General features: G+C 52.7%; 7 protein-coding genes across 7 annotated transcripts; 4 read left to right on the top strand and 3 right to left on the bottom strand.

The window, feature by feature from the left end:
• The first annotated feature begins 943 nt into the window (after positions 1-943).
• On the top strand, positions 944-3,278 carry SMAC4_02760 (uncharacterized protein). Its single transcript, XM_066089837.1, has 4 exons — positions 944-1,404; positions 1,461-1,606; positions 1,657-2,805; positions 2,883-3,278. The coding sequence occupies exons 1-4, from the start codon at positions 1,066-1,068 to the stop codon at positions 3,019-3,021; spliced, it is 1,773 nt and encodes a 590-aa protein (XP_065946147.1). The 5' UTR covers positions 944-1,065; the 3' UTR covers positions 3,022-3,278.
• Positions 3,279-3,555: 277 nt separating this feature from the next.
• On the bottom strand, positions 3,556-5,240 carry SMAC4_02761 (uncharacterized protein). Its single transcript, XM_003352279.2, has 2 exons — positions 5,085-5,240; positions 3,556-4,978 (listed from the first exon to the last, which is right to left on the bottom strand). The coding sequence occupies exon 2, from the start codon at positions 4,584-4,586 to the stop codon at positions 3,684-3,686; it is 903 nt and encodes a 300-aa protein (XP_003352327.1). The 5' UTR covers positions 4,587-4,978; positions 5,085-5,240; the 3' UTR covers positions 3,556-3,683.
• A 451-nt stretch (positions 5,241-5,691) lies between these two features.
• SMAC4_02762 (uncharacterized protein) lies at positions 5,692-8,256 on the bottom strand (the record flags this gene model as incomplete). Its single annotated transcript, XM_003352280.2, has 1 exon — positions 5,692-8,256. The coding sequence occupies exon 1, from the start codon at positions 7,663-7,665 to the stop codon at positions 5,692-5,694; it is 1,974 nt and encodes a 657-aa protein (XP_003352328.1). The 5' UTR covers positions 7,666-8,256.
• A 932-nt stretch (positions 8,257-9,188) lies between these two features.
• SMAC4_02763 (uncharacterized protein) lies at positions 9,189-11,920 on the top strand. The gene is made up of 2 exons (XM_003352281.2): positions 9,189-9,726; positions 10,143-11,920. The coding sequence occupies exons 1-2, from the start codon at positions 9,645-9,647 to the stop codon at positions 11,363-11,365; spliced, it is 1,305 nt and encodes a 434-aa protein (XP_003352329.1). The 5' UTR covers positions 9,189-9,644; the 3' UTR covers positions 11,366-11,920.
• Positions 11,921-12,242: 322 nt separating this feature from the next.
• On the top strand, positions 12,243-14,525 carry SMAC4_02764 (uncharacterized protein; the record flags this gene model as incomplete). The annotated part of the gene is made up of 1 exon (XM_003352282.1): positions 12,243-14,525. One exon carries the CDS (start codon positions 12,243-12,245, stop codon positions 14,523-14,525), a length of 2,283 nt encoding a protein of 760 aa, XP_003352330.1.
• Positions 14,526-15,812: 1,287 nt separating this feature from the next.
• Positions 15,813-21,193, top strand: SMAC4_12967 (uncharacterized protein). Its single transcript, XM_066091192.1, has 3 exons — positions 15,813-16,271; positions 16,336-18,711; positions 18,763-21,193. The coding sequence occupies exons 2-3, from the start codon at positions 16,441-16,443 to the stop codon at positions 21,052-21,054; spliced, it is 4,563 nt and encodes a 1,520-aa protein (XP_065946146.1). The 5' UTR covers positions 15,813-16,271; positions 16,336-16,440; the 3' UTR covers positions 21,055-21,193.
• Positions 21,194-21,851: 658 nt separating this feature from the next.
• Positions 21,852-23,174, bottom strand: SMAC4_13264 (uncharacterized protein). Its single transcript, XM_066091343.1, has one exon. The coding sequence runs from the start codon at positions 23,105-23,107 to the stop codon at positions 21,968-21,970; it is 1,140 nt and encodes a 379-aa protein (XP_065946145.1). The 5' UTR covers positions 23,108-23,174; the 3' UTR covers positions 21,852-21,967.
• Between the last annotated feature and the right edge of the window lie 1,014 nt (positions 23,175-24,188).

Raw genomic sequence — 24,188 nt, 5'->3', positions numbered from 1 at the left:
GCTGATACGTTTATAGACCTCACGTGTAGTTTTGTATCTTCCTCTTTGACTATACAGTTCCCCTCTGTATGTATCCGAGCGACCTATTGGTGTCACCCTAAACCAGGTCTTACACACCACATGCCATACGCCTCCGAAGCTTGTACAACTTCGCCTTTCTGTCTTCTTTCGTATGTGAGCTGTCCAAGCGCCCGCCCCTAAAGCTGGCATGGAGTTTCCGCCGCTACCCGGGTGCTCGAAATTGTCAAGGCGAGCAGTTCAAACGAAGCAGACAAAGAAGTGCTAAGCTGTCTGTTTACCGCCAGTCTTCAACCTCTTCACCCCGAACTGGAACAGACTACAGATTTTACATGGTTCTCCCCAGTTCCAGAACCATTTTTGGGTACTGTTTCCACGAGCGAAGTTGTCCTATATGGGTTGATCTCTTCCACAAACAGGATATCAAGTGTGAGCCGGGATGTGGGAGCATCAAATTTGCGACTATACTGTAGTCCTCACTCCTGCACATCTTCTGATCTTTCGCGTAGTCACGCCTCTTCCTACAAGCTTCAGATTCAACACCCAATCAATGATAGGTGATCGTGCCAGGTACGGAGACCCGTCCTGCAGCCATTCAATATTCTGATGCCTCTCAGCCTGGAGCCGCTCACAATCACTGAGCTGACAGCTTGGCTTTGGCTCTTCGGATCTAGAGCCGCATCCTGCACACCCTCCTTGGGACAGTATGGACTGCAAGTGCAGCTATCATGTGGGCAACCCTCCTGATTAGGAAACTTCCGATTATCCTTCGTACCATACCCCTGTGGTCGAATCCATCATGAGCCACCATGCCAACGAAACACAACTCGACTATCTTGTCGTTGTCGGTTCCAGCAAGGCCTCTACCACTCGTCGCTGTTACTTATATACGGAGGTTTCTCTCGTTCCTGAATCATGTATTTGTCCAGTCCCTTTCATCCTCACCCTCTTCGTCGAGCTCTAGGTTCACCTTTGCTTGTCACTTTCCAATACCCTCCTCCTTTCACTGCCACTTTTTTGGCTTGACTCTGATTTCCAACCCGGACCATGATTTGGTCACCCTTCTTTTCCCTGGCATTGTTGTGCTTTGGCACAGTTGCCAGGGCAGCAGTTATCACCGTCAACTGGAACGTCACATGGGTTTGGGCTTCTCCCGATGGTTTTGGTAGACCTGTCATTGGTATCGACAACCAGTGGCCATGCCCCAAGCTCGAAGCGACTGTTGGCGATACCCTCATTGTGAATCTCCACAATGGTCTTGGCAACCAAACAACTGGTCTTCACTGGCACGGTATCAACCAGTTGCAAACCCCTGAGATGGATGGACCTAGTGGTGTCGTCCAGTGTCCCACCCCTCCCGGATCCACGGTTCAGTACAAGTTCTTGGTAAGACATATGTCTCTTCTAGATTCCGGATCGAACCGAGGCTTACATGATTCTAGCTCGATGAGCCCGGCACCTTCTGGTATCACTCCCACGAAAAGGGACAATACCCGGATGGCCTGCGCGGCCCCCTTATTGTCCAAGATCCCAATGACCCCTACAAGGGCAAGTACGACGAGGAGATTGTCTTGACTGTATCCGATTGGTAAGTCTTCCTCTTAAATCTAGGTTAGAAACCATCTAACAACGGCATAGGTACCATCAACAAAGCATCCCGCTTGTGCAGAGCATGCTCAATCCTTCCAACACGCGGTTTGCTCCACCATTGCCGGATACCATCTTGGTTAACGACAAGAAGGATGTCAAGTTCAACTTCGTCAAAGGCAAAACCTACCGCGTCCGTCTCATCAACATGTCCGCCTTTGCCTCGGCCTTCCTCTGGATCGACTCCCACCCGCTCACCATGATTATGAGCGATGCCACATACATCCAAACCGAAACCGCCTACCATCTACACGCCAGCTCCGCCCAGCGGTACGACTTCCTCATCTCCGCCATCGACCGTGACTCCGGCAACTACCCAATTCTGCTTGCTCTCGACATCAACCGGGACTTTCGTAACGCAACCCTGGCCCCCAACTTCCCCCACAACCAAACCGCCTGGCTAGTGATGGACGAAAATGCTCCGTTCACCCGTCTAACCAACAACATCGACGTGTGGCGTCCCGCCGACGACACACACTTCAAGCCGCTCGACAACCTCGCCATGATCCCGTCCTACGACCACCTCGTGCAGTTCGACTTCCGCTTCTGCCGTGACGCCAACGGCTACCCGCGCGCCTGCTTCAACGGCAAGCCCTTCATTGGCCAAAAGGTTCCCTCCCTTTATACGGCGGCAACAGTGGGAGAAAACAACACCAACCCCGTCGTCTACGGCCAAATTAACCCCGTCGTGGTGAAAAAAGGCGACATCGTCCAGCTGGTGATTAACAACCAAGACGCCGGCACCCATCCTTTCCACTTACACGGGCACCGGTTTCAAATCCTTGACCGTGCCCGGCCGTACGCGGGTGACTGGCCCGGTCGCGACGTGAACTACATTTCTACCCCCAACAGGCGTGATACCGTCACCGTATGGTCGTGGAGTCACGCCGTGCTGAGGTTCAGGGCGACGAACCCCGGCGTGTGGCTGTTCCATTGCCATGTCGAGTGGCATGTGGAAATGGGGCTGACGGCGACCTTCATTGAGGGCCCTGAGGAGCTTAGGGGTCATCAGTTCCCTGCGGATCACTTGGAGAATTGTAGGATTGGAGGGGTGCCGACGAGGGGAAATGCTGTGGGGAATACGGTCAATCCGTTGGATACGACGGGGATGTTGACCATTTCGCCGACGGTTTATACTGGGTATGCTTTGCTCTTTCTGGTTTTTGCCCCATTGAGGGTTGATAAGAGTGATTGATGGCTAACTATCTTACTTGCAGCGCCACATGGATCCCTCCTGCCGGAAATACCACCACACCTGCCCGCGATGGCTCGATTTCTTCTCCTGCCCGGAGGAGAGCGGCGTCGAGGCTTCAGGGTCGCGATGCTGTGTTTGGAGATAGCGAGCTGATGATCTAGACGGCTGGGTTTCGTTGGATGTGGCCCCCTTGACCTGTAGCCTCTCGGTTTCGTAGATTGGGTGGTTGCTAGGTGAAATGGAGAAGTCACAAGAGGGATCATGGAATGAATTATAGGCTTATGGAAGGTATATATGGGGTGATTTGGAAGATCACGGCGTTTTTTGTGTATATGTTGTTTTGGTTGGCATTTGTTTTCTTCATCGTTTACGCCTTTTTGAATAATGTTTATACTACTTCTTGGCTACCAGTATTGTGCTTCATCGTTCGAGAGTAATGTGGTTGCTGTGAACGTTGGGTACCCCACCCGGTTTCGGATGTGAGCATGCGTGGTATTCATTTCTCTCGAGTTGCGCCTTCATCGTCTTCAATCCTTCCCTTCCACTTGCCTTAAGCCCTTCTGGCCCTAAAAGTTACATTAGCTGCCAGCACCGAAAAGCACCCATCTGACGCCCCTTTTATCTATAATAATCATCACCGCCAGGCGCCCCCTAAAGCCCCCGTTTAAAAAAAAAAAAAAAAAAAGTAAGGTAGATGTATTAATAATTCATTACAATCATTACCCTAATCCAACATATGCATGGTATGATTTTCCTTTGATCCTCCGGTCTGATCCAGTCCTCCCGCTTAAAAAACCCCCATCGTTTCCCTTCCTGGTTTCCCTTACTCAGTGAAATCTGTACCCGTGCACTCAGCCCTCCACTCCTCCATCTGCTTCCTCTGCTTCTCCTGTACCGCCGCCCAGATGCCATACGCGTCCTTGCCAATGAGCAACCTCGCAGGCAACGTACGGCCAGCATACACGCCATTGCCGCTAAGCGCATCAACAACCACATCCGCGAGCTTGGCTGGGTCGCCAGGCTGCTTGTTGTTAGCGGCCTCCCACATGGCCAGCGTCGTGGCCATCTCCTGGCTGCCGTTCTCGCCCCTGAGCTCGTCGATCTTCTTGGCCGGGTGCAACATGTGGCCCTGGTCGAGGACGGAAGTCCTAAAGTAGCCGGGCTCAATGCAGGTAACCTGCACACCAAGGTGCTTGACCTCACCCGTCAAGGCCTCGGAAAGAATCGAGCACGCCGCCTTGGTGGCGCTATAGAGACCGGCGCCCGCGGGACCGAGGTAAGAAAGGATAGAACCAAAGTTGGCGAGGATACCGGCCTTTTGCGCGCGGAGAACGGGCAAAACGGCGCGACCGACGGACAGCTGGCCCAAAACGTTGGTGTTGAACTGCGCGAGCGCCTCCTCGCCGGAAACTTCCTCGCAGCCGCCGGCGAGCACGTAGCCCGCGGCATTGACGACGATGTCGATGCGGCCCGTGACGTTCTTGGGGTGCGAGACGATGCGGGAGACGGTTTCGGCGAGGACGGCGTCGGGAGAGGTCACGTCGAAGGTCTCGGCCACGCAGGTCTCGGTGTAAGAGGTGAGGACCTCGGGGATGCGGGCGGGGTTGCGGGCGGTGGCGAAGACGATGTCGCCTTGGCCGAGGGCGCGACGGGCGATCTCACGGCCGAGGCCGGAGGAGGCACCGGTAATGAGCCAGACCTTGGGAGTGGTGGTGGTGGAGGCCATTTTGATGATTTTTGTTTTGGAGGGAAGGGTTGAGATTTGAGTTTGAGTTGTGATTGTTGTTGATGAATGAGAAGAGAAGGGAAGGGAAAAGAGATGTTACAAAGTTGAGACACACGAAGAAACGGGGATGTGGCTTTTTATAATTCCCGTATTTCTAGCACAAAAAGGCCATGGGCATGATGAACCCCCGCCATCGAGATCTCCATCAAAAAGCTAGGTGCCCGTAATTCCGCACTTTCAAAACACATACACGGCCCGGCCGTTGTCGTTCCGGGTCGGGGTCCCGTAACGGTGGGTTCTGTGTTAACAGAATTTCCCCGATCTTCTCCGGTGAACCAATTGGTCAGAAAGAGCGCCCCTATTCGCTGCTGTTCGCTACTGTATAGGGGCTCCTGTCAAGTGTCAGCACCTCAAGCTGCGGGAACTGGCCCCACGGCGGTCTAGGGGGACAAGCTAGGAGACTCCTTGTTTGTGCGGTGTCAATGGATTTCCACTCACCGTTATCCACGTGGTGTGGACCTATGTAGGCGCCAGTTTGGATAATATTATTATGGATGCTGTGTTGGATTCCGGGTGAATCATATTCATCAGATGTGATGCAGTTTTCCTGTCCGTCCTGTGATGTCCATATCTTTTTTTTCGTTGCTGCATGTAGGGTGTCCGAAGGATTGCAGGTGGGCACGGATGCTGGGAAACAGATGGGGACTCTTCGCTTCTCCTGGTCACACTTGCGAGACTTTTCTTTACCCCCAATTCAATCTTCAAAAGTTCATGATCAAAATGTTGGCCCAAATTTGGGTTTCGGGCTTCTCTGGTTTAAACACGTCAAGGGACTGGTGGAGAAAGATAGGCGTCGGTAGGGCACTCAGGGGGATGGTCCCAAACACTAAACTTGGTGCCAAAACCCCTTTTCTCCCATTCCCGGCGGTATAGAAAGTTATGTAGCGATAGAGGTAAGTTGAGCGGAGAGGATGATGGGAGAGTCGGAGAGAATGACTCCTCACGGGAAAGCGGCGAAGAAAACAAACAAAAGGATAAAGAAGGAAAGGAAAAGGATAAATGCGAGTCAGTAACAAATATGAAAACCCCCACGATCACCTGTTTTTCAAATACGAACTTGTGACTCCCACTCCTTCACAAAGTCGTGCAGTGACGACAGATATCCAATGTGAGAAACATAACCGTCAGGTCTCACCATCACAAACCCGCCATGACCATTGTCCAATCCAAGGAGACCATGGACCCGACCACCCGGGTCCGCATATGAAGCAACGCCGCTGTCCCCTGTAACCACCTGCAGCTCACCATCGCCCAGCGGACGCAATCGCCCCTGCCCCGCGCTATCACCACGATCCTGATCCTCTGCAACGTGGTAGAAGAAATGAAGTGAGCACTCCCTTTTGACGACCGCCAATACTCTTTCGCCCGCCAGTGTTAACCCCTCAACCGTCACCGCATTGCTATCACCAGTTCCTGTCCCGGAGAACAGCAACAAGTGCCAAGATGCACCTCGACAGATTCGATGCAGGCTCGTTTCTGTTCTCTCCTCCAACAGGGGCAGGTCCGGAACTCTTCTCCCTTCATCACCAGGGGCATATCGCCCATCTGTTCGTCCTACCTCTGCCCGTCCTGGGGTTAGCTCAATCACCTTCCCATCCGGCAACCTATCACCACCTCTTATCTTCATCGATGACGATTCCGAAGACATGATGTTCATCCCAACCACACAGCTCTCCCCCGCACCACCACCATTCCCCTTCCCCGAATAACGATAACTCGTTCCAAACCCCGAAATAAACCCATAAAACCTCCTCCTAACCCACTTCACCGCAACCAGCCACGGCAAAACCCACGGCAACACCGCATTCCTCACCTTCAAAATCCACGGACTCGCCGCCGCCGTGAAGCTAAACATCCTATCCGTTCCCTGCAGCAGCGCCCTGCCCACGGGGTAGCGTTCAGCATGATAGCTATCCAGCAAGGCCTCCCTCGCTTCCTCGGTGAGCTTGTTGTGGTGTTTAAGGACAGAGGCTAGTTTCCATCCCAAGTTGATGGCATCTTGGATTCCAACGTTCATCCCCTGTCCACCGGCCGGACTGTGGATGTGCGCGGCGTCGCCGGCGAGAAAAAGTCGGCTAGAGCGGTAGCTGTTGACGCCCCGGTGGTGGAGGCGGAAGCGGGCTAGCCAGATGGGAGAGTGCACGGTTCCGGAGCCGGGAGGGGCGAAGGAATCTAGGAGGTGTTGGAAGTGGGAGAGGGTGGGGGGTTCGTCGGGTTGTTCGCCGTGTTGATGCTGCGGCTGGGATCCAGGAGAGCCGGGAGCAGTGGGCTGAGATGGTGGTTGCTTGGTGACTGAGCGGCCACCTGATGCGATAAGGCGGATGAGACCGTCTTCGTTGTTGTCATTGCTGTGGGGTGAGATGGGGAAGAAGGCTAGTAAGCCGGTGTCGCCGAAGCAGATGGTGAAGCGGTCTCTCGCGACGTTGGAGTTGCGGAGGCGGGCATCGCAGAGGATGAAATCTTGTGGGTAGGTGTCTCCGTCGAAGGTAACGTCCGAAGCAGAATGTCGAACCACGCTATGGGCGCCATCACAGCCGACGACATACTTGGATCGGATCGTTGTATGACTACCATTTGGTGTCTTAAGAGTTGTGGTAACCCCCTTGTCATTTTGAACGATATTCGTGGCGGTATAACCCCGTTCAACGGCTTTGCCATACTCGGCCAGGGCCTCTTCCATGAACTTCTCCGTCTCGGCTTGGGAAACCATCAAAGGCAAGGGGAAGTTGGTATCGGTGATGTCAAGATCGTCCATATCTACTCTGGCTACTAGCTTTCGGTTGATGTTCATCACGGCGCCACGGGCAATGGTGCCTTTGGACATGAGCTTGTCGACGACGGGTCCATGGCGGTCTAGCAGTTCCAGAGTACGAGGGTGGACGATCAAGGCTCTGCTGTGTTCTGATCGGGTTGGGCTTTTGTCGATGATGCGAAAGGATACGCCTTGTAGAGCCAGTTCGAGGGCTAGAGTTGTCCCTACTGGGCCGGCTCCGACTATGAGGACGTCGCAGTGGTCCATTTGGAGGTAAGGCGGTGCGTTGCAGTGAATGATGTGTAAAGGTCAGAGACATTGATCGATGATGATGATGATAATAATATGTTGTCAATGCTTGGGGTTGAATAAGCTCCCTATACGACTTGCTGGTAGTAGACATGATACGATTAGACCATTTATAGGAGGTGACTTCGTGATATCAAGGATGTGTGAAGTCATCGCCATGGGGCAGCTGACTCTCACGGACATGTACGGAATGAGACTTGTGTTCGTCGCCAATGGTGTTCTCTTCGTGACTGTCAGCCGGATAGATTTCCCTCCGAGCAGTATTCTGCATAGGAAGATGTCGCATCTCCCGTCGTTGCTATTACTGGTGATCACAGAACACTTCCTTGGAGAGTAGTCATCATTGGTCTTGGCGATGGCTGAGTACGGAAATCCCAGGAGGTGGTCGAGTCCGACATTTCCCGCGGCAATTCTTTGTAAGTGATTTAGGTAGGAATCGAGTTCTCGTACAGCTGTCACTATTCCCAGTTTTCTGAATCCAGTGGTTGGAAATGGCAAGTGACAAGATGGGAGGTCGGAATAAGGCGAAACATTCGTGCGATGATTTTGCCAAAATTTGATGATATAAATGGTTCCCGTGAACAAATGATCACTGATCCGATATTCATGTGTTACTGGTAAATCCGAAAATATGTGTAGAAAATGACCATTGAGAAAGCACAACACCAGATATCGAGGGTTGACGACAAGATGGCAACAGGCGAAGGTGCTCCACGTGTCAAAAGGTGCCTGCCGGAAGCGAGCTACGCTGGAGTGGAGACTTGCCGCCGGCAACCTGTCAAGCAAGCAACCGCCGCCGCTTGCAGCCTACATTGGCAGTTTGGCGGGCAGTGACTGGCTTGACGGCTGTCCTGCAGCTGCACATGAGGGACCCCACTTAGAATTTCGCAGCTTGCACTCGTGCACAGACCATGCCCTTCCCAGCACAGGCCACTTCCCAACACCTATTTAACCTCGTCCATCCCGTTAAATTTTTACCTGGTTTTTTCTTCTTTTTTTCTTTAGCTCTCTTTGCCTTTTGGCTTAGATCAAGTGTAGTATCTGTTCTTTTCAGTTTAATCTCTGAAAGTGCTCTACGGAGTACAATCGTGATTATTCTAATTTTTGCAACTCGGTCGGTTTTCCTCTAGGCTTGCCTATGATTACCGGCCACTGTGTCCCTGGTATTACACTGTCTCCAGGTGACGCGAACTACATCTTGCTTGTGCTCAACTTTTCTTCATTGCAATCTCAGGCCAAGTGCTTGGGGTGTGAGGAAGAAATCTGTTGCTTCGTGTCTTTGTCGTCGCGAACTTGTAGTGTAAGGTGAAGATCTTGATTGTTTGGACTTGCATGTGCCCAGGACAAGCGCTGTGTTGCAGATGGCATCCCTCCATGCTGTGATGACATTTTGAACATGTCGTTGGTCGCGCCGGGCCGCAATGTGACGCAACCTCCACGGATAATGATTTTGGAACCAACTCGTAGTCTCGAACCAATGTTGGCGATGCGACAAGTGTTCTTTATATTGTGTACAACGCATCTAGCATCCTTTTCCCCCTTCCAGCCGAAATGGCCGAGGCATGTTTGGCGACGGATGGAGACCTCAAATTGATGGCACTAGGCGACTGAATTATGCAGGGAACAGCGGTCCATGATGCAAGTTTCATCCAAACCACTCTCACTCTCAGAGAGCTGGACGGAGCAAGCAAATCAGACAACTCATTGTCAAAGTGTCCAACTCGGCTGTGGAACCGTCATCATCCTCTGAACCTCAACACCACCATCTTTAGCATCACAGCTCTTCCTCAGTCGGCATCGCTTTATTTCCATTGTTGAAAAATTGTATATCCTTGCTATTGTTCAGCCGCATTCGCTTTCAATCCCCTGACCGCACCCGACCAGCCAACAACATACGACCATCATATCGCCACATATAAACGCAACCGCACTTCACCATGGCAGGAGGCTTAATGAACTCAATCCATGCCCCGAAGGCGCATCAACCACCGCCTTCCTCATCGCAACCCCAATCTCACCGTGAGTCACCCAGCACCTGATCCGAGCCCACTCCACATCCTCCTATCCCATCTTGGCCTCATCTCCAAGAGTCACGGCCCGGCACGCATGGCCTTCAGGATACGGACAATAAACCTGTGACAGACCAATCGGTGGACTGCCGATGGGGTTATAGAAGGTTATTCCGCGTATGGACGGCGAAAGGCACTATGATGTCGGTCGTTGAAGCTATTCCAGCTCCCGGACATGCATGTCCTCAGGGGTCGCCAAATATGACCTGAACAGATATGTGGTACTATGGAGACCATATACCGCATTAACGGGGGATGTCTATAGGCTTCAGGTCTCTCATACCAGTTGCCGGAGACGTCCCATCAGTGGCCCTTCCACTGCATCTTATACCATGACCTAATGACCCGTAGCTAACCTCTCTTCAGATTCTCATGACGAGGGCGACTCCTTCCACGATGGTCCAGGCCCAAAGTCCAAGAGGAACCGGCCACCACGCAAGAAGCAACTCATGAAATACATCCCAAAGCCGGACCCCGAGCCTCAGCAGCAATCACCACCAGCAGCGGCGGCGGCAGCAGCAGCATCAGCGCCCGTTAAGCCTCCTTCTCCACCAAGGAAGACATCGCCTAAACGACAGACGCAGGCTCAAGCTCAACCAAAGCCACCCGTCACCGTCGCTCCCAATCCTCCACCTCCCATCACCACGACCACCTCCATCCCCATCAGGACCAACACCTCTCCCATCGCGAAATCACCCACCACTCCCAAATCCCCCGTCCGCGTTAGCCCCTCCGCCAAACACGAACTGATTCGCTACACCAAGATCGTCCGCCGCCTCAAATGGAAGCTGCCCTTCCTAGCATCTGGCTACGCCCTCGCGCTTAAGGGGCGCGATCCCAAGCACGGCGACGCCGTCATCAGCGGCGTCGTGCTCAACGAGGGGGAGATCATGTTCAAGCTTGATTTCTTTGAGTACTACATGCTTATCGAGCGCGCACTGGTGCATTTGTTGGGGGTGTTTGGGATTACAGTTAGTGGAGATGGGATTCGCGGAAAGGGGTTGGCGGGGAGTCGGTTTAGTGGGCAAGGTTGTCAGGCTGGAGGAGGAGGAGGAGGAGGAAGGGAGAGTAAGGGGGGTAGCCGTGGGGGAAGTCCTAAGGAGGGTTCACCTAATCGTGCTGTTGCGGCGGGGGAAGCGGCTTCTGGGAATGGGGGAAAGTTCCAGCATCGGTATCACGCCCATGTGCTGGAAGCGTTCGATTCGCCTGTTCACCCACTACATGACATCTTGGGCAAGGGGGAAGTGCGCAAGCAACTGCAGCGGGCAAAGGACTTGCGTAACCGGTGGAAGACGGCTGATTCGGAGGCGGAGGAGGATGAGCGGCGGAAGCTGACAGCGCCGCTGGAGAGTTATGATGTGGAGAAGATGCTGGAGACGATCTTCCAGGGGTTTGACGCGGCGTTCTTGATTGCCGAGTGGCATGTCAGAGACAAGGAGGGTGGTTTGGAGAAGGGCGCGCAGTCCAAGTCGCTGAACTGGGCAGATGATGATGATGAGGATGGTGATGCGACCATGATGGATTGGGCGGCGCAGGAGGCTGATCAGTGGGAGTTTATGGTGGATGCTATGGATTGGGAAGCTGTCTGAGCTCCCTCGTGGTTACCTAATTTGTGATGTAGTGTTGGGAAAGCTAACGGGCTATATAGGACTACTAAAAGCTTTTTGTATAATTATCTTTATGGAACTGAGAGCGTCAATTTTATAGCATTCTGGGCAGGGTGGGATCTCGGTCTTGATGAGGTGGCGATTATATCAGATGAAATGGGTCTGGAAGAGAAGGATCTAGTCACCGGGTAAGCTCAACATTCGTCCGTGGAAGAAAAAGAAGACACTAACAATTCCCATCTTCCGACGAGTGAGCGAAAACACCTTGGCGCTCGGAGTATTTTCCAACAACTTCCTCTCGCATCGAGTCGTTTGTTCGGATATCTCCCCACACTTCAAGCTTAAATCTTACCACGACGGTGGGCAGCGAATGGGATGCCTCAATTGCGCGCTTACTTGACCACTATGAACACTACAGTCCAATACTGGTTGGTTTGTTAGCTCGAGACTTCTGGTCAACTTTCCGAGGCGTTTCATCATCTCATTGAACCGTTTTGCTCTATGGCTAAAGGGTAATCTTGCCTTGCATATGCTGTTTGGGAATCTAATAAACTATATAGAAACTTGTTGATAGAGTTTGGGACAGTCCGACTTTGATCTTGTCCAGTCTAATAGAGGTACCAAGCTAACAAACAAACCAGCATTAGATTGTACACTCCCCTCCTCGGCCAGAACTCCTTCCTCTTGCCGTCAACTTCTTTCCACAACAATATCTGCTCTATCGAATCATCCACTCATTTTTCATCTCGCCGGTCTGCTTTGCCTCCGACCATATCTGACGCCTTTATATCTGATCGGGTGTACTGGCCCATGGTATCACCACTGCCTATACCCATGCCATCCATACCCAGGCAAAAAGATGGCCACAACCAATGAACCTCACTTCAGCTACGACTTGGTGCCCCTCGCCGATGCCGCGACTCACATTCGCCTGCTTGAGCTTTGCCCGGTTCCTGACAATAACGATGAGCTCTACTGCAAACTGTACTCTGCGCCCATCACGGACTTGCCAAGGTACAGCGCTGTGTCATACGCATGGGGCGAGAACACCAAAACCCACAGCATCCGGATCGTGGACTACGACCGGGCAAAAACATCGACGGAAGAGGGTCTTCAACACAAGCACGTACACACGTCTATCCTCCCCATCACATCGTCACTAGATACCTGTCTACGCCAATTCCGTACATACAAGGAACTTCGCTTAACACCTCTCTGGATCGACCAAGTCTGCATCAACCAAGATGATGATGAAGAGAAGTCATGTCAGATTCAACTTATGAAACAGATCTACTCGTCGTCAAATGAAGTTTACGCCTGGCTCGGTCTAGATGCTGATGGCTCTGACGAGGTCATCCAAGCCTTCTGCCAGGTTGCCGAGTGCATGTGGGACTCCGGACTCTTTGGCGGCAAACGCTCGACGAAATGGTTTCCTGCCCCTCGCGCCATCTTTTACAACCGGATAGAGACCCCCGAGGTCCAAGCTTTGTTACGAAAGGTTATACCGATCGTCGTCCCGCTGTTGGCTGAGAAGAAGATATTGGCTTGGTATAAGAGACGCTGGTTTTCCCGGATATGGACCATCCAGGAATTTTGTCTCAACCAGTACACCTTCTTTGTCTGCGGCGACAGGGCAGTCCTGGATGAGATAGTCCTGCTGGTTTGGGAACTCTTTCTCGTTCTTCCCGACTTCAATAATGACAGAAGATTCCGGAACGCCTTCAAAGACAACCATCCCGAAATTCTTTCTCTGAAAGATTCGCTACCGGCAAGCCTGATCCCGCCTCCGATGCAGCATCTGTTCGGAACAAAAGGGTCGTGGAAGCGTGGGAAACAGACCACGCTACGAGAACTACTCGAAGATGTATCCACGCGGCTTGATCTAGGCGACAGCCGCGTCGACATTCTCTCTACCAAATACCGTGACAGAGTATACGGGCTGCTTGGTCTAGCGAGCGATGCCGAGGAGCTCGACATTCGGCCGGATTACAGCAAAACGACCACGACGGCGCAGGTGCTCACTCAGACAGCACGCAGTATCATCAAAAAGGAAGGTAGCGTTTACATTCTCCGCTTTGCACAATTTCCCAAACACAACGTCGAGGATGCGGACGAGGATGGACATCAACAACACCCGGAACAACTACCGTCATGGGTCCCCGACTGGGCCAACGGGACGCACTACAGCTACCATTTCATCGACAACATCTACTCAGCCTGCGGCAAGTTCTCGAACCAAGTTGACCTGATCCCTACACCTACCTCCACCCCTTCGATCCTCGGACTCCGGGGCTTGGTGGTCGACGAGATCGAGGCCGTATGCCGGCCATGGCGTCAAGAGTGGGGTTTGGAGGGATATCACCGCTACATCCTGCAGTACTTTTCCATTATCAGGGACATGATGCGTCGCTCGGCAGAAAAGATTTCTAGCTCCGGTGACGACGAGATATACCCCGACAACCCGACAAGACGCAACCAAGCCTTCTGGCGCGTACCCTTAGGTGACTTGTACATTAACGGCCCCAGGAAAAGAGGAAGGGCAAGCGCGGAGGATGTTGTCCCGGTATTTAGGGAGTTGATTGATCATTGCAAATTTTGCTTTGAAGTGGATGAGGAACAGCAAGAACTACGAGAACAGCAACAACAGCAGCAGCAGCAGCAACAGCAAAGTGACAACGACAAAGACAACGACAACCCTAGCGACAACAAGCCACCATCACCCGAACTAGACCAGGAAACCCTCGACTTCCTGTCCAACCGGTGGGAAGACCTTCGCGCCAAAGGATCCTACCTCCACAACATGATGCACATGGACAGGAAACGCCCCTTTCTTACGGGGAAAAAGGGGTACCTGGGAATGGCTCCCGGACATGCGCAACCTGGTGATGTTGTGGTTTTGTTGTGTGGGGATAGTATTCCTTATGTGCTTAGGCCTGTCGCGACCGGAGCCGGTGACGGGGATGGAGGTGGAGACGGGCATGGAGACGGGCATGGAGATGAAGATGGAAGGAATAACGGAAGGTACTACACTATTGTAGGCGAGGCATATTGTGATGGGATCATGGCTGGGGAGTTGGAGGGGATGTTGGAGGAGGAGGAGGAGGACGATAGGGGAAAGAGGCAGGATTTCTTTTTGGTTTAATGCACATGACATTGGGGTGGGTTTATAGGCATATCTGAGGCACACAATAAGCACATACGACCATACCCACTGGAAAACTCGGGATCCCGTCCGCTCTCCCATAGATAAGCTAGTGAGGGGTAGCTTATCTATGGGAGCGGGAAAGACAGGAAACGGGTCCTGACACTGCGGCTAGATCTTTTACACGGGTAACACCAAGATTGCACTCGGTCAGAAGACCATTCCTGGTTGGTTCTTTGTACTCCTCGGCCCAGTTACGTGTATGCAGATGAGAGCGTGGCAAGGGAGTCTCTCGCTGTTGTCTTGTTGGATCACGATGGACCTCCTTCATGTACCTACCTTAACCTACCTTCATCTGCCTGCATCAGCCTACCTCTTCCCTTCCATCCTGGCATATCATAAACCATAGCGGTTGGCTTACAACACACTGCTGGCGCAGCCGCCAACACCTTTTTAGACGAATCGATTGGCTGAGAGAGCTGCATGCCAGGGGTGCGAAACAAGGTGACGGCGGCGTTGAGAACAACAAGGCAACCACAGCTCTAGCTCAGAATACTGTACCCGAAGCTCAAAGGCCAACTCGCGTATCACAACTTCAAATTATGATATTTTCTCGGACGATTTCAGATGAATGTCATCTCGATATATTGAACACTGACAGCGTTTATTATTGTCGGTAGGGCTAACATTGCCGGTTTACCAAGCAAGCCCCTGACATCTGACCCAAACCAGTTCGATGTTAACACAAAGCATTTGAATCTGAAGTTTGACAACAAAATTGCCCTCCAGACAGGATAAGATACACTAACTCCACACTGAGTTGCGTTCTGGGACAGCAGCAAACTCCCTTCGACATATCTCGGGTCTTCCTCTCCTCGATCCCACCGTCCAGCACATTCTATCTGGGCCTTGAGGGCAAAAGCCTCAGCCGCAATGAAACCCTCTCCCTCTTGACGGTACTCGTCCTTCCCACGTAAGCAACAAGCAATGTCGATGTCCAAACCCTCGGCGACTCTGCTTTCACCACTCCCTGCGTAGGCGGAAATACCCTCAAAGCCATCCTCGAGGCCTTCCTCTGTTGTTCCTTGCGTCTGATTCTCTTCGTTGAGGCGTCATCTTCAAGGGTTGGTGGTGGAATGAGACGGTTGCGAGGACGCGGCGGGCCGCTGCGGGGCGCCACGCCGAATTGAGCCCACCCTGGGCCCGGCAGTTCTACGTTCCTGGGCAAAACTTTCTCGGTGCTCGCCGGTAACCTAACCCGCTGTGTTAATGTTGGGATTTCGTTTTGAAGCTTAACATTCGAAAAGTTCGTCTATGCCCACACCTTCCTTTCCTCACCTCATCGTTCCTGAATGTACCTTCTTCCCTGAAGCTCACCGTGACTTCAACCACGTGATATGGAGGGCATCAGAGCGAGCAAGCATCCAATCAAGACCATCTTTCCAGAGCAGCTCTCCATTACAGTAAAGGCTGACCAACGCCTTTCCTTTCCGGGCTCCTAATCATCTATGCCCAACCATGTACCCAACGCGATATTGGCGAGTCTTCTGCTTGCAAGACAGCTGTGCCGAAGAGGCTGTGCCCGATACCTCTGCTCAGTTCGCGTTGGGCATGGTGGAAGTCCTGCGGGATTGGTGATCCAGGCAAAGGCAGCGCCTTGAAACAAAGACAACAACAGCAACCACCTTCAAGGCTCCCAATCAAACCCACCGAGATATATGCTACGAATTTTGTCAGTCACTTGTAGTAAGTATTTCTCGTCTTTCGAGCAATTTCCCTAGTTTCAACTGCTGATTTACTATACCTACAGTCCCACCAACATAAGCCGTCCGCTCGCGAAGCCTGCGAGCCTTTTCCCGTTATCGAACATTTGTAGGATTAGCTGCCGAGGGAGCTGAGGCTGGCGGACTCTACAATGCGACTTCTGGAGCGTGACGATACCGGCGGGGTCCGACTGACGGAGGACCTACCCAACGACAAGATTCCACCGTATGCGATACTTTCACACACATGGGGTCCCGATGAGGTCCTCTTCAGAGACATGACGGACGGTACAGGCAAGAACAAAGCAGGCTACGCTAAGATTCGTTTTTGCGGAGACCAAGCTTGGCGCGATGGGCTGAAATTCTTCTGGGTCGACACATGCTGCATCGACAAGTCTGACAGCGTTAAGGTTCAGCACGCTCTCAACTCCATGTTCCATTGGTACCGCAGCGCGGTGAAATGTTACGTGTACTTGGAAGACGTCTCAACCCATCAACACAGCGACGGCCCCGGTTGGCAACCGGCCTTTCGAGAGAGCAGATGGTTTTCCCGAGGATGGACCCTCCAAGAGCTCATTGCCCCAACGATCGTCGAATTCTTCTCTAAAGAGGGCGAGCGCCTGGGAGATAAACAGTCTCTGGAACAAGAAATCCACAGTATAACCGGAATTCCGCGAAAAGCCTTCCAAGGTGTCCCTCTACCTGATTTCAGCGTCGCCGAACGGATGCGATGGATCGAGAAGCGTGACACGCAATACGAGGAAGACAAGGTGTACTCTCTATTCGGCATCTTCAATGTGCACATACCGGTTCTCTACGGTGAAGGAAGGGAGAAAGCATTGAAGCGGCTGCAGGACAAGATTCACGAGGATTACCTCTGTCTGGCAAAATTGTGGCCCACAAACCCGCGTGACCCGCACGTCGAAAAAAAGCGGATTGAGCTGGCAAAGGGTGGTCTGCTGGCTGATGCTTACTGCTGGGTCTTCGACAACCCCGACTTTAAGCGATGGCGCCAGCTGCAGGAGAGTCGCCTGCTCTGGATCAAGGGAGATCCAGGCAAAGGCAAGACCATGTTGCTATGCGGTATCGTCGACGAGCTAGAGCGGCGTGTTGTCGCTGACGGCGGCAACTTGGCGTATTTCTTCTGCCAAGCTACCGACTCGCGCATCAATAACGCAACTGCTGTGCTACGAGGCTTAATCTACCTACTTGCCCACCGGCAACCACGCCTGCTCTCACATTTACCGGAGAACACATACCCTTCCGATGATGCAATGGCATGGATCGTCCTGTCTAAGGTTTTGCGCGAGATGCTAGAAGACCCAAACTTGAAGGTCACCTATCTGGTAATTGATGCTCTGGACGAATGTGTGACAGACCAACCGCGGCTTCTCAAGTTGATCGTCCAGATATCATCTGTGTCTGCTCGTGTCAAGTGGCTTGTATCTAGTCGCAACTGGGTGCAGATCGAAGAACAGTTGGCGATCGTCGCGCAGCAGTCCAGACTCAGCCTCGAGCTAAACGCTGAATCCGTCACCACTGCCGTCAGTGCATATATCCGCCACAAAGTCCTTCACTTGTCGCAGCAGAAACAGTACGACAGCACAATGCAGACGGTTGTATATGACTATCTCTCTTCTAATGCGAATGGGACTTTTCTTTGGGTGGCCTTGGTCTGCCAAGTACTTGCGGACCCGAGAGTTCAGAAGTGGCAGACACTAACAAAGTTACGGGCATTCCCCCCCGGATTGGATTCCCTGTATGTGCGGATGATGGAGCAGATTATTCAGTCCGATGATGCGGATCTGTGCAGGCAAATTCTTGCCATCTCCTCTATTGTTCGCCGACCCATCAGCCTTCAAGAACTGACCACTCTCGTCGAGATGTCAAACGATATCTCAGATGATCCGCAGTCCCTGCAAAAGCTTATAGGGCTTTGCGGCTCGTTTTTGACATTTCGAGACCAGACTGTTTATTTTGTCCACCAATCCGCCAAGGACTTTTTACTTGGCAATGCCTCTGATAAAGCTGGCAACCAAGCTTCTCAGGAGACGTTCAAGTGGATTTTTCCTTCTGGGAAAGAAGATGTGCATTATACCATCTTCTCGAGGTCACTTGATGCCATGTCTACAACACTGCGACGCGACATATACGGCTTAAGCGCACCGGGATTTCCGAGAGATAAGGTCCAAGTACCGGATCTGGACCCGCTAGCGACGGTGCGGTACTCGTGCGTCTACTGGGTTGATCACTTGTGTGACTCAGTTTCTGACACGAACACAAAATGGCATGATCATTTACAGGATAATGGGGTTGTCTGTACATTCCTCAAGACAAAGTATCTTTACTGGCTGGAAGCTCTAAGTCTACTCCAAGCTATGCCTGCGGGCGTTGTTGCTATTAGAAAGCTCGAGAGCCTACTAGTAAGTACAAGTCTAACTCCGCCTAAGGAACTTGGTCTAACTGAAATACAGGGAGATAATGATCAGTCGCAGTTGTCAAAGCTTGTTTGGGATGCTTACCGGTTTGCTCTATCAAATAAGTCAATAATAGAGCAAGCTCCACTTCAAGCATACATATCAGCGCTTGTATTTGCTCCAAGGAATAGCTTGATAAAGAGAAATTTCAGAGCAGAAGAACCTGAATGGATTCGAACTAAGCCGGCTGTGGAATTAGATTGGAATGCATGCCTTCAGACCCTAGAAGGCCATCACGACTACGTTAGTTCCGTGGCCTTCTCGCCGGATGGCCAGCGGCTTGCGTCCGGTTCAGAGGACAACACGATCAAGATCTGGGATCCGGCATCGGGGAGCTGCCTCCAGACCCTAGAAGGCCATCGCGACTACGTTCTTTCCGTGGCCTTCTCGCCGGATGGCCAGCGGCTTGCGTCCGGTTCAGAGGACAACACGATCAAGATCTGGGATCCGGCATCGGGGAGCTGCCTCCAGACCCTAGAAGGCCATCGCGACTACGTTCTTTCCGTGGCCTTCTCGCCGGATGGCCAGCGGCTTGCGTCCGGTTCGGATGACCACACGATCAAGATCTGGGATCCGGCATCGGGGAGCTGCCTCCAGACCCTAGAAGGCCATCGCGACTACGTTCTTTCCGTGGCCTTCTCGCCGGATGGCCAGCGGCTTGCGTCCGGTTCAGGGGAAAACACGATCAAGATCTGGGATCCGGCATCGGGGAGCTGCCTCCAGACCCTAGAAGGCCATCGCCGCTACGTTCGTTCCGTGGCCTTCTCGCCGGATGGCCAGCGGCTTGCGTCCGGTTCGGAGGACAAAACGATCAAGATCTGGGATCCGGCGTCGGGGAGCTGCCTCCAGACCCTAGAAGGCCATCACGACTCCGTTGGTTCCGTGGCCTTCTCGCCGGATGGCCAGCGGCTTGCGTCCGGTTCGGAGGACAACACGATCAAGATCTGGGATCCGGCATCGGGGAGCTGCCTCCAGACCCTCGAAGGCCATCGCGACTCCGTTCTTTCCGTGGCCTTCTCGCCGGATGGCCAGCGGCTTGCGTCCGGTTCGGATGACCACACGATCAAGATCTGGGATCCGGCGTCGGGGAGCTGCCTCCAGACCCTAGAAGGCCATCGCAGCTACGTTCGTTCCGTGGCCTTCTCGCCGGATGGCCAGCGGCTTGCGTCCGGTTCAGGGGACAACACGATCAAGATCTGGGATCCGGCATCGGGGAGCTGCCTCCAGACCCTAGAAGGCCATCGCCGCTACGTTCGTTCCGTGGCCTTCTCGCCGGATGGCCAGCGGCTTGCGTCCGGTTCGGAGGACAAAACGATCAAGATCTGGGATCCGGCGTCGGGGAGCTGCCTCCAGACCCTAGAAGGCCATCACGACTCCGTTGGTTCCGTGGCCTTCTCGCCGGATGGCCAGCGGCTTGCGTCCGGTTCGGAGGACAACACGATCAAGATCTGGGATCCGGCATCGGGGAGCTGCCTCCAGACCCTCGAAGGCCATCGCGACTCCGTTCTTTCCGTGGCCTTCTCGCCGGATGGCCAGCGGCTTGCGTCCGGTTCGGATGACCACACGATCAAGATCTGGGATCCGGCGTCGGGGAGCTGCCTCCAGACCCTAGAAGGCCATCGCAGCTACGTTCGTTCCGTGGCCTTCTCGCCGGATGGCCAGCGGCTTGCGTCCGGTTCAGGGGACAACACGATCAAGATCTGGGATCCGGCATCGGGGAGCTGCCTCCAGACCCTAGAAGGCCATCGCCGCTACGTTCGTTCCGTGGCCTTCTCGCCGGATGGCCAGCGGCTTGCGTCCGGTTCGGAGGACTGCACGATCAAGATCTGGGATCCGGCGTCGGGGAGCTGCCTCCAGACCCTAGAAGGCCATCGCGACTCCGTTCTTTCCGTGGCCTTCTCGCCGGATGGCCAGCGGCTTGCGTCCGGTTCGTATGACAAAACGATCAAGATCTGGGATCCGGCATCGGGGAGCTGCCTCCAAACGATTCCTACTAGTACTCTGATAACCGATATCTTGTTTGACCCTACCAGTCGCTACGTACTTACCAATATTGGACGTATTAACATAGTTACAGAAACTACCGAAAGCGAAGTTGTACTAGAAATTCCAGAGAGCCATGGCTATGGCTTGGAAGAAGATAGGTCTTGGATTACTTGCAACGGCCAGAACGTACTTTGGCTGCCACCAAATTACCGACCGTCTAGTTGTTATGTCCAGGGACAGATGATATGCTTCATCTGCAAATCGGGACTGATTTGGTTTATTGGCGTCTCGCAAGATATATAATGTATTCCATGCCGTTCTTAATTTCTTTCTCTTTATTTCTTTTTTCTAGCGTGCCACCAGAAGGGTTTGGGAGGACCGGTAAATTTATAGGAATTATGTAGATTCTGGTATCATCTGCTGTTGTCAAGATGACGTATTTTATTTTGAAGAATCAAGGCTATTCCATCCTTTGACTCTCCTTTTGCAGGTGCCTGTGCGGTCCAGGTGCCACGTTATCACCGGGTTAGCCTGTGACATTGTCGCACTGCACGTCCGCGCACACGGACAAGTTGTGCCAGTGGCTAAGAGTCTGACCGAGGTGAGTTTCGCGGCCGGAGGCCGCCAGTCAACTTACCGTGGAGCAGGAGGAAGAGATCCTGTTCATTTGTGAGATCGTGAGATGAGGGTATCGGACCAGTCGATAGCGTGCCTCACTTGAGTACTATCCGTGCTCTATGTGCTTTGTGACATGCCCGTCCAAGACTTTCCACCATCATCACCGCACGCCGCCCTCATTATCGCCTGCACCATATCCTTGAACAGCTCTGTCTTGACCTCTGCCACCAACTCCCATCTCATTTCGGCTATCAGTTCCTTCTTGATCTCCCACCGCATCTTCTCCATCAAGTCGTCCTGCATGTCGGCCCACAACTGCGACTGCTGCTCCTCCGTCTTCTCCATCACAAGCTCCCTCGCCTCGCCAAACAATTTGTCTTCCAATTCCCATCACACATCATCCATGTCCTGGTCGATTTTACCCTCCACATGACCGATGATGTGCTCCGGTTCCTCCGTATCGTATCGACATGAAGTGTGATCACATGCGGGTCATGCCCTTTGCTCCGGAGGCACCTTCTCGGTTCTTTCTGACAGCAAGGTCTAGGTCAAAATTAACCACCCGTTCTATCGCCTTTCTCCCTATCTGTTGTAATCTCTATAGCTCGCTGATGGCCTCATCATAAGCTGCTATGATAGGCTTGTAGAGTTGGTCTGGCTCTCCTGCAGGGGTTCCAATGTTTACACTTGCATCTTTGTCGTAAGGAAAAAGAATCTTCCTGATCCTCATACAAAGCGGTTTAACCTTGTCCAATTTCTCTGGGAATTCGTTCACAATCCTTTGAAGCCCACTTACATACATGTCGCCTTCCTTATTCATAGCAATCTGACTGAAACTTCCGATCTCCCATCGTTGAAAAACGCTCTCCTGAGGCGCCTTCTTGTTGCCAGAAAATCCGTTATACCACGATTGGCGCGCACACATCCAAAGAAGGACATAGAAAAATGATTCGAGGTCATGACGATATGTGTGGTCGATGTTGCGCAATACTTCAATCGCCATGAACTGGATCGTGCCAGTTATTTGTCGCGCTCCGCTTGGGCCGCTACTTTGTGCTTTAGCCATGTCAAGGTCGATCAGCATGCCCTTGAAGCCATCTGCTGTTTCAGGGTCCGTGATGATGATGTTGTTTGGAGAGATATCGCGGTGGAGAATATTGCCAGCGACGAAGAGAGATTGGTGCGCCTTGATCGCATCTCGCATCGATTCTAGCAGTTGCTTGATATCGGTAAACTCGCTGATGACGCGACCGGCAGGTGAGATGACGAGGCAGGAATAGATCCGATCTTCCCACAGGTCCTCGCTAGGCGTAGATAGGGCCGGCTTGGTCTTGCTTGTCGACGACGACGGCTGGATGCTCAGCTTTCGATTTAGCTTCTGGCTATCGGATCGCTGCCTCTTATTGGATCTGGATACGGTGTCGGTGGCGCTAGATGACGACTTGCGCTTATTGCCCGATATACTAGTGCTTGTTGAAGCCAATGAAGGGTCGTCCGCCCCGTTCTGAAACCGGTGAGCCGTTGGGAACTTCAGTTTCTTCCGTATTTCTGCAATGGTAGCGATTCGATGATGCGCTACTATTCCAGCTACCCCTTTAACACCCTTTTCCTTTGCTTGCGTTAGGTGGTCTACCTCCGCCGTCCGTTTACCCGATGCCCAAGCGAATTTGACAACGCTGTTGTTTTCGGTCGTATAACAGGTAGTTCCGCGACTTACAATGGCCTTCTGGCTATACATCGCCCTATCCAACCTGATCCTCGTTGCTTGACCGCCTGTGTCGTTTAGCGTAATGTAGCGTTTTTTTTTTCCTCCCTCGATAACTCGCTCAATGAAGGTATCCAGGCCCATCGCCTTAGCATCCATCGTAGCATAGCCGACAAGAGCGCGCGCAAACATGTCCGTGTTTTGGTGAATATCGAAGAACCCGGAACTATACGCCCCAGCCCGATCGAAAATCCAGAGCTCCATCTTGGAGGCGCAGAGAAGGAAGGCGTGGACGAATCGACGGGTCGGCTGGTCGGCGAATACCTTGCGCACGTAGCGGGAGAGTTGCAGGAAATCCGTCTTAAACCTGCGTTCACTGTGTGACTTCTTTTGCTCCCCAACAACCAGAATGTTTTTGTATTCATAAAGGGTACCCGCTTCTGTAGTTGACGCTTGGAAGAATATATCCATCTGGTCTTTCCCTTCTTTAAACTGGTGGGCAGATGCGGTGGTATGGAGCTTGTTCGGTGCCCCGGCTAGGAAGCGCTCTTCCAGGGAGCAAAGCCATTCCCAGACCGGCTTTTCATCAGGAGTGGCCGGGAAGCCCGTCCATTTCGTTCCGTTATGGGCTGTCTTGATCTTCTCTAACATTGCCTTCTGTTCGTTGCGCCAGTTTTCGAGGTCGAAGAACTTGTCCAAAAAACCCCCTACACCGCGGAAGGTGCAGTTTTTGATCTCGTGGAACAGTTCCTTTTCCACCACCTCGCACGTTGCACTATCAGCAAGCCGATTCGAACTGGTCTTGACAGGCGTTCCTTTGAACGTAGACGGAACTGTGGGGCGAAGACGGGGAGTGCGGGGAGTCAAGGTGTCGAGGAGACTGAAGACGGCAGCCCAAATGGCAGTGTCGTTGGAGTTGTCGACGACAAGGCGGACGAGAGGGCGAAATGGGTCGAGATTCGCTATCTTCCCTCCTTGGAGATCCTGTTGTATAGGGAAAAGTCTGGCTGCCACATTACTGTTTCCGTCGGAAGAGGGTAGTTTGAATGCTGCGGAGGATCCGACAAGCGCCAGTAAAAGGGATGCAATAGATTCCCGGTACGCATCGTCGGCT

Source organism: Sordaria macrospora, chromosome 2 (assembly GCF_033870435.1).
Source record: "Sordaria macrospora chromosome 2, complete sequence".
Lineage (NCBI taxonomy): Eukaryota > Fungi > Ascomycota > Sordariomycetes > Sordariales > Sordariaceae > Sordaria > Sordaria macrospora.
The sequence above is the reverse complement of the archived record's forward strand: the minus strand, read 5'-3'. Positions and strand labels throughout refer to the sequence as shown.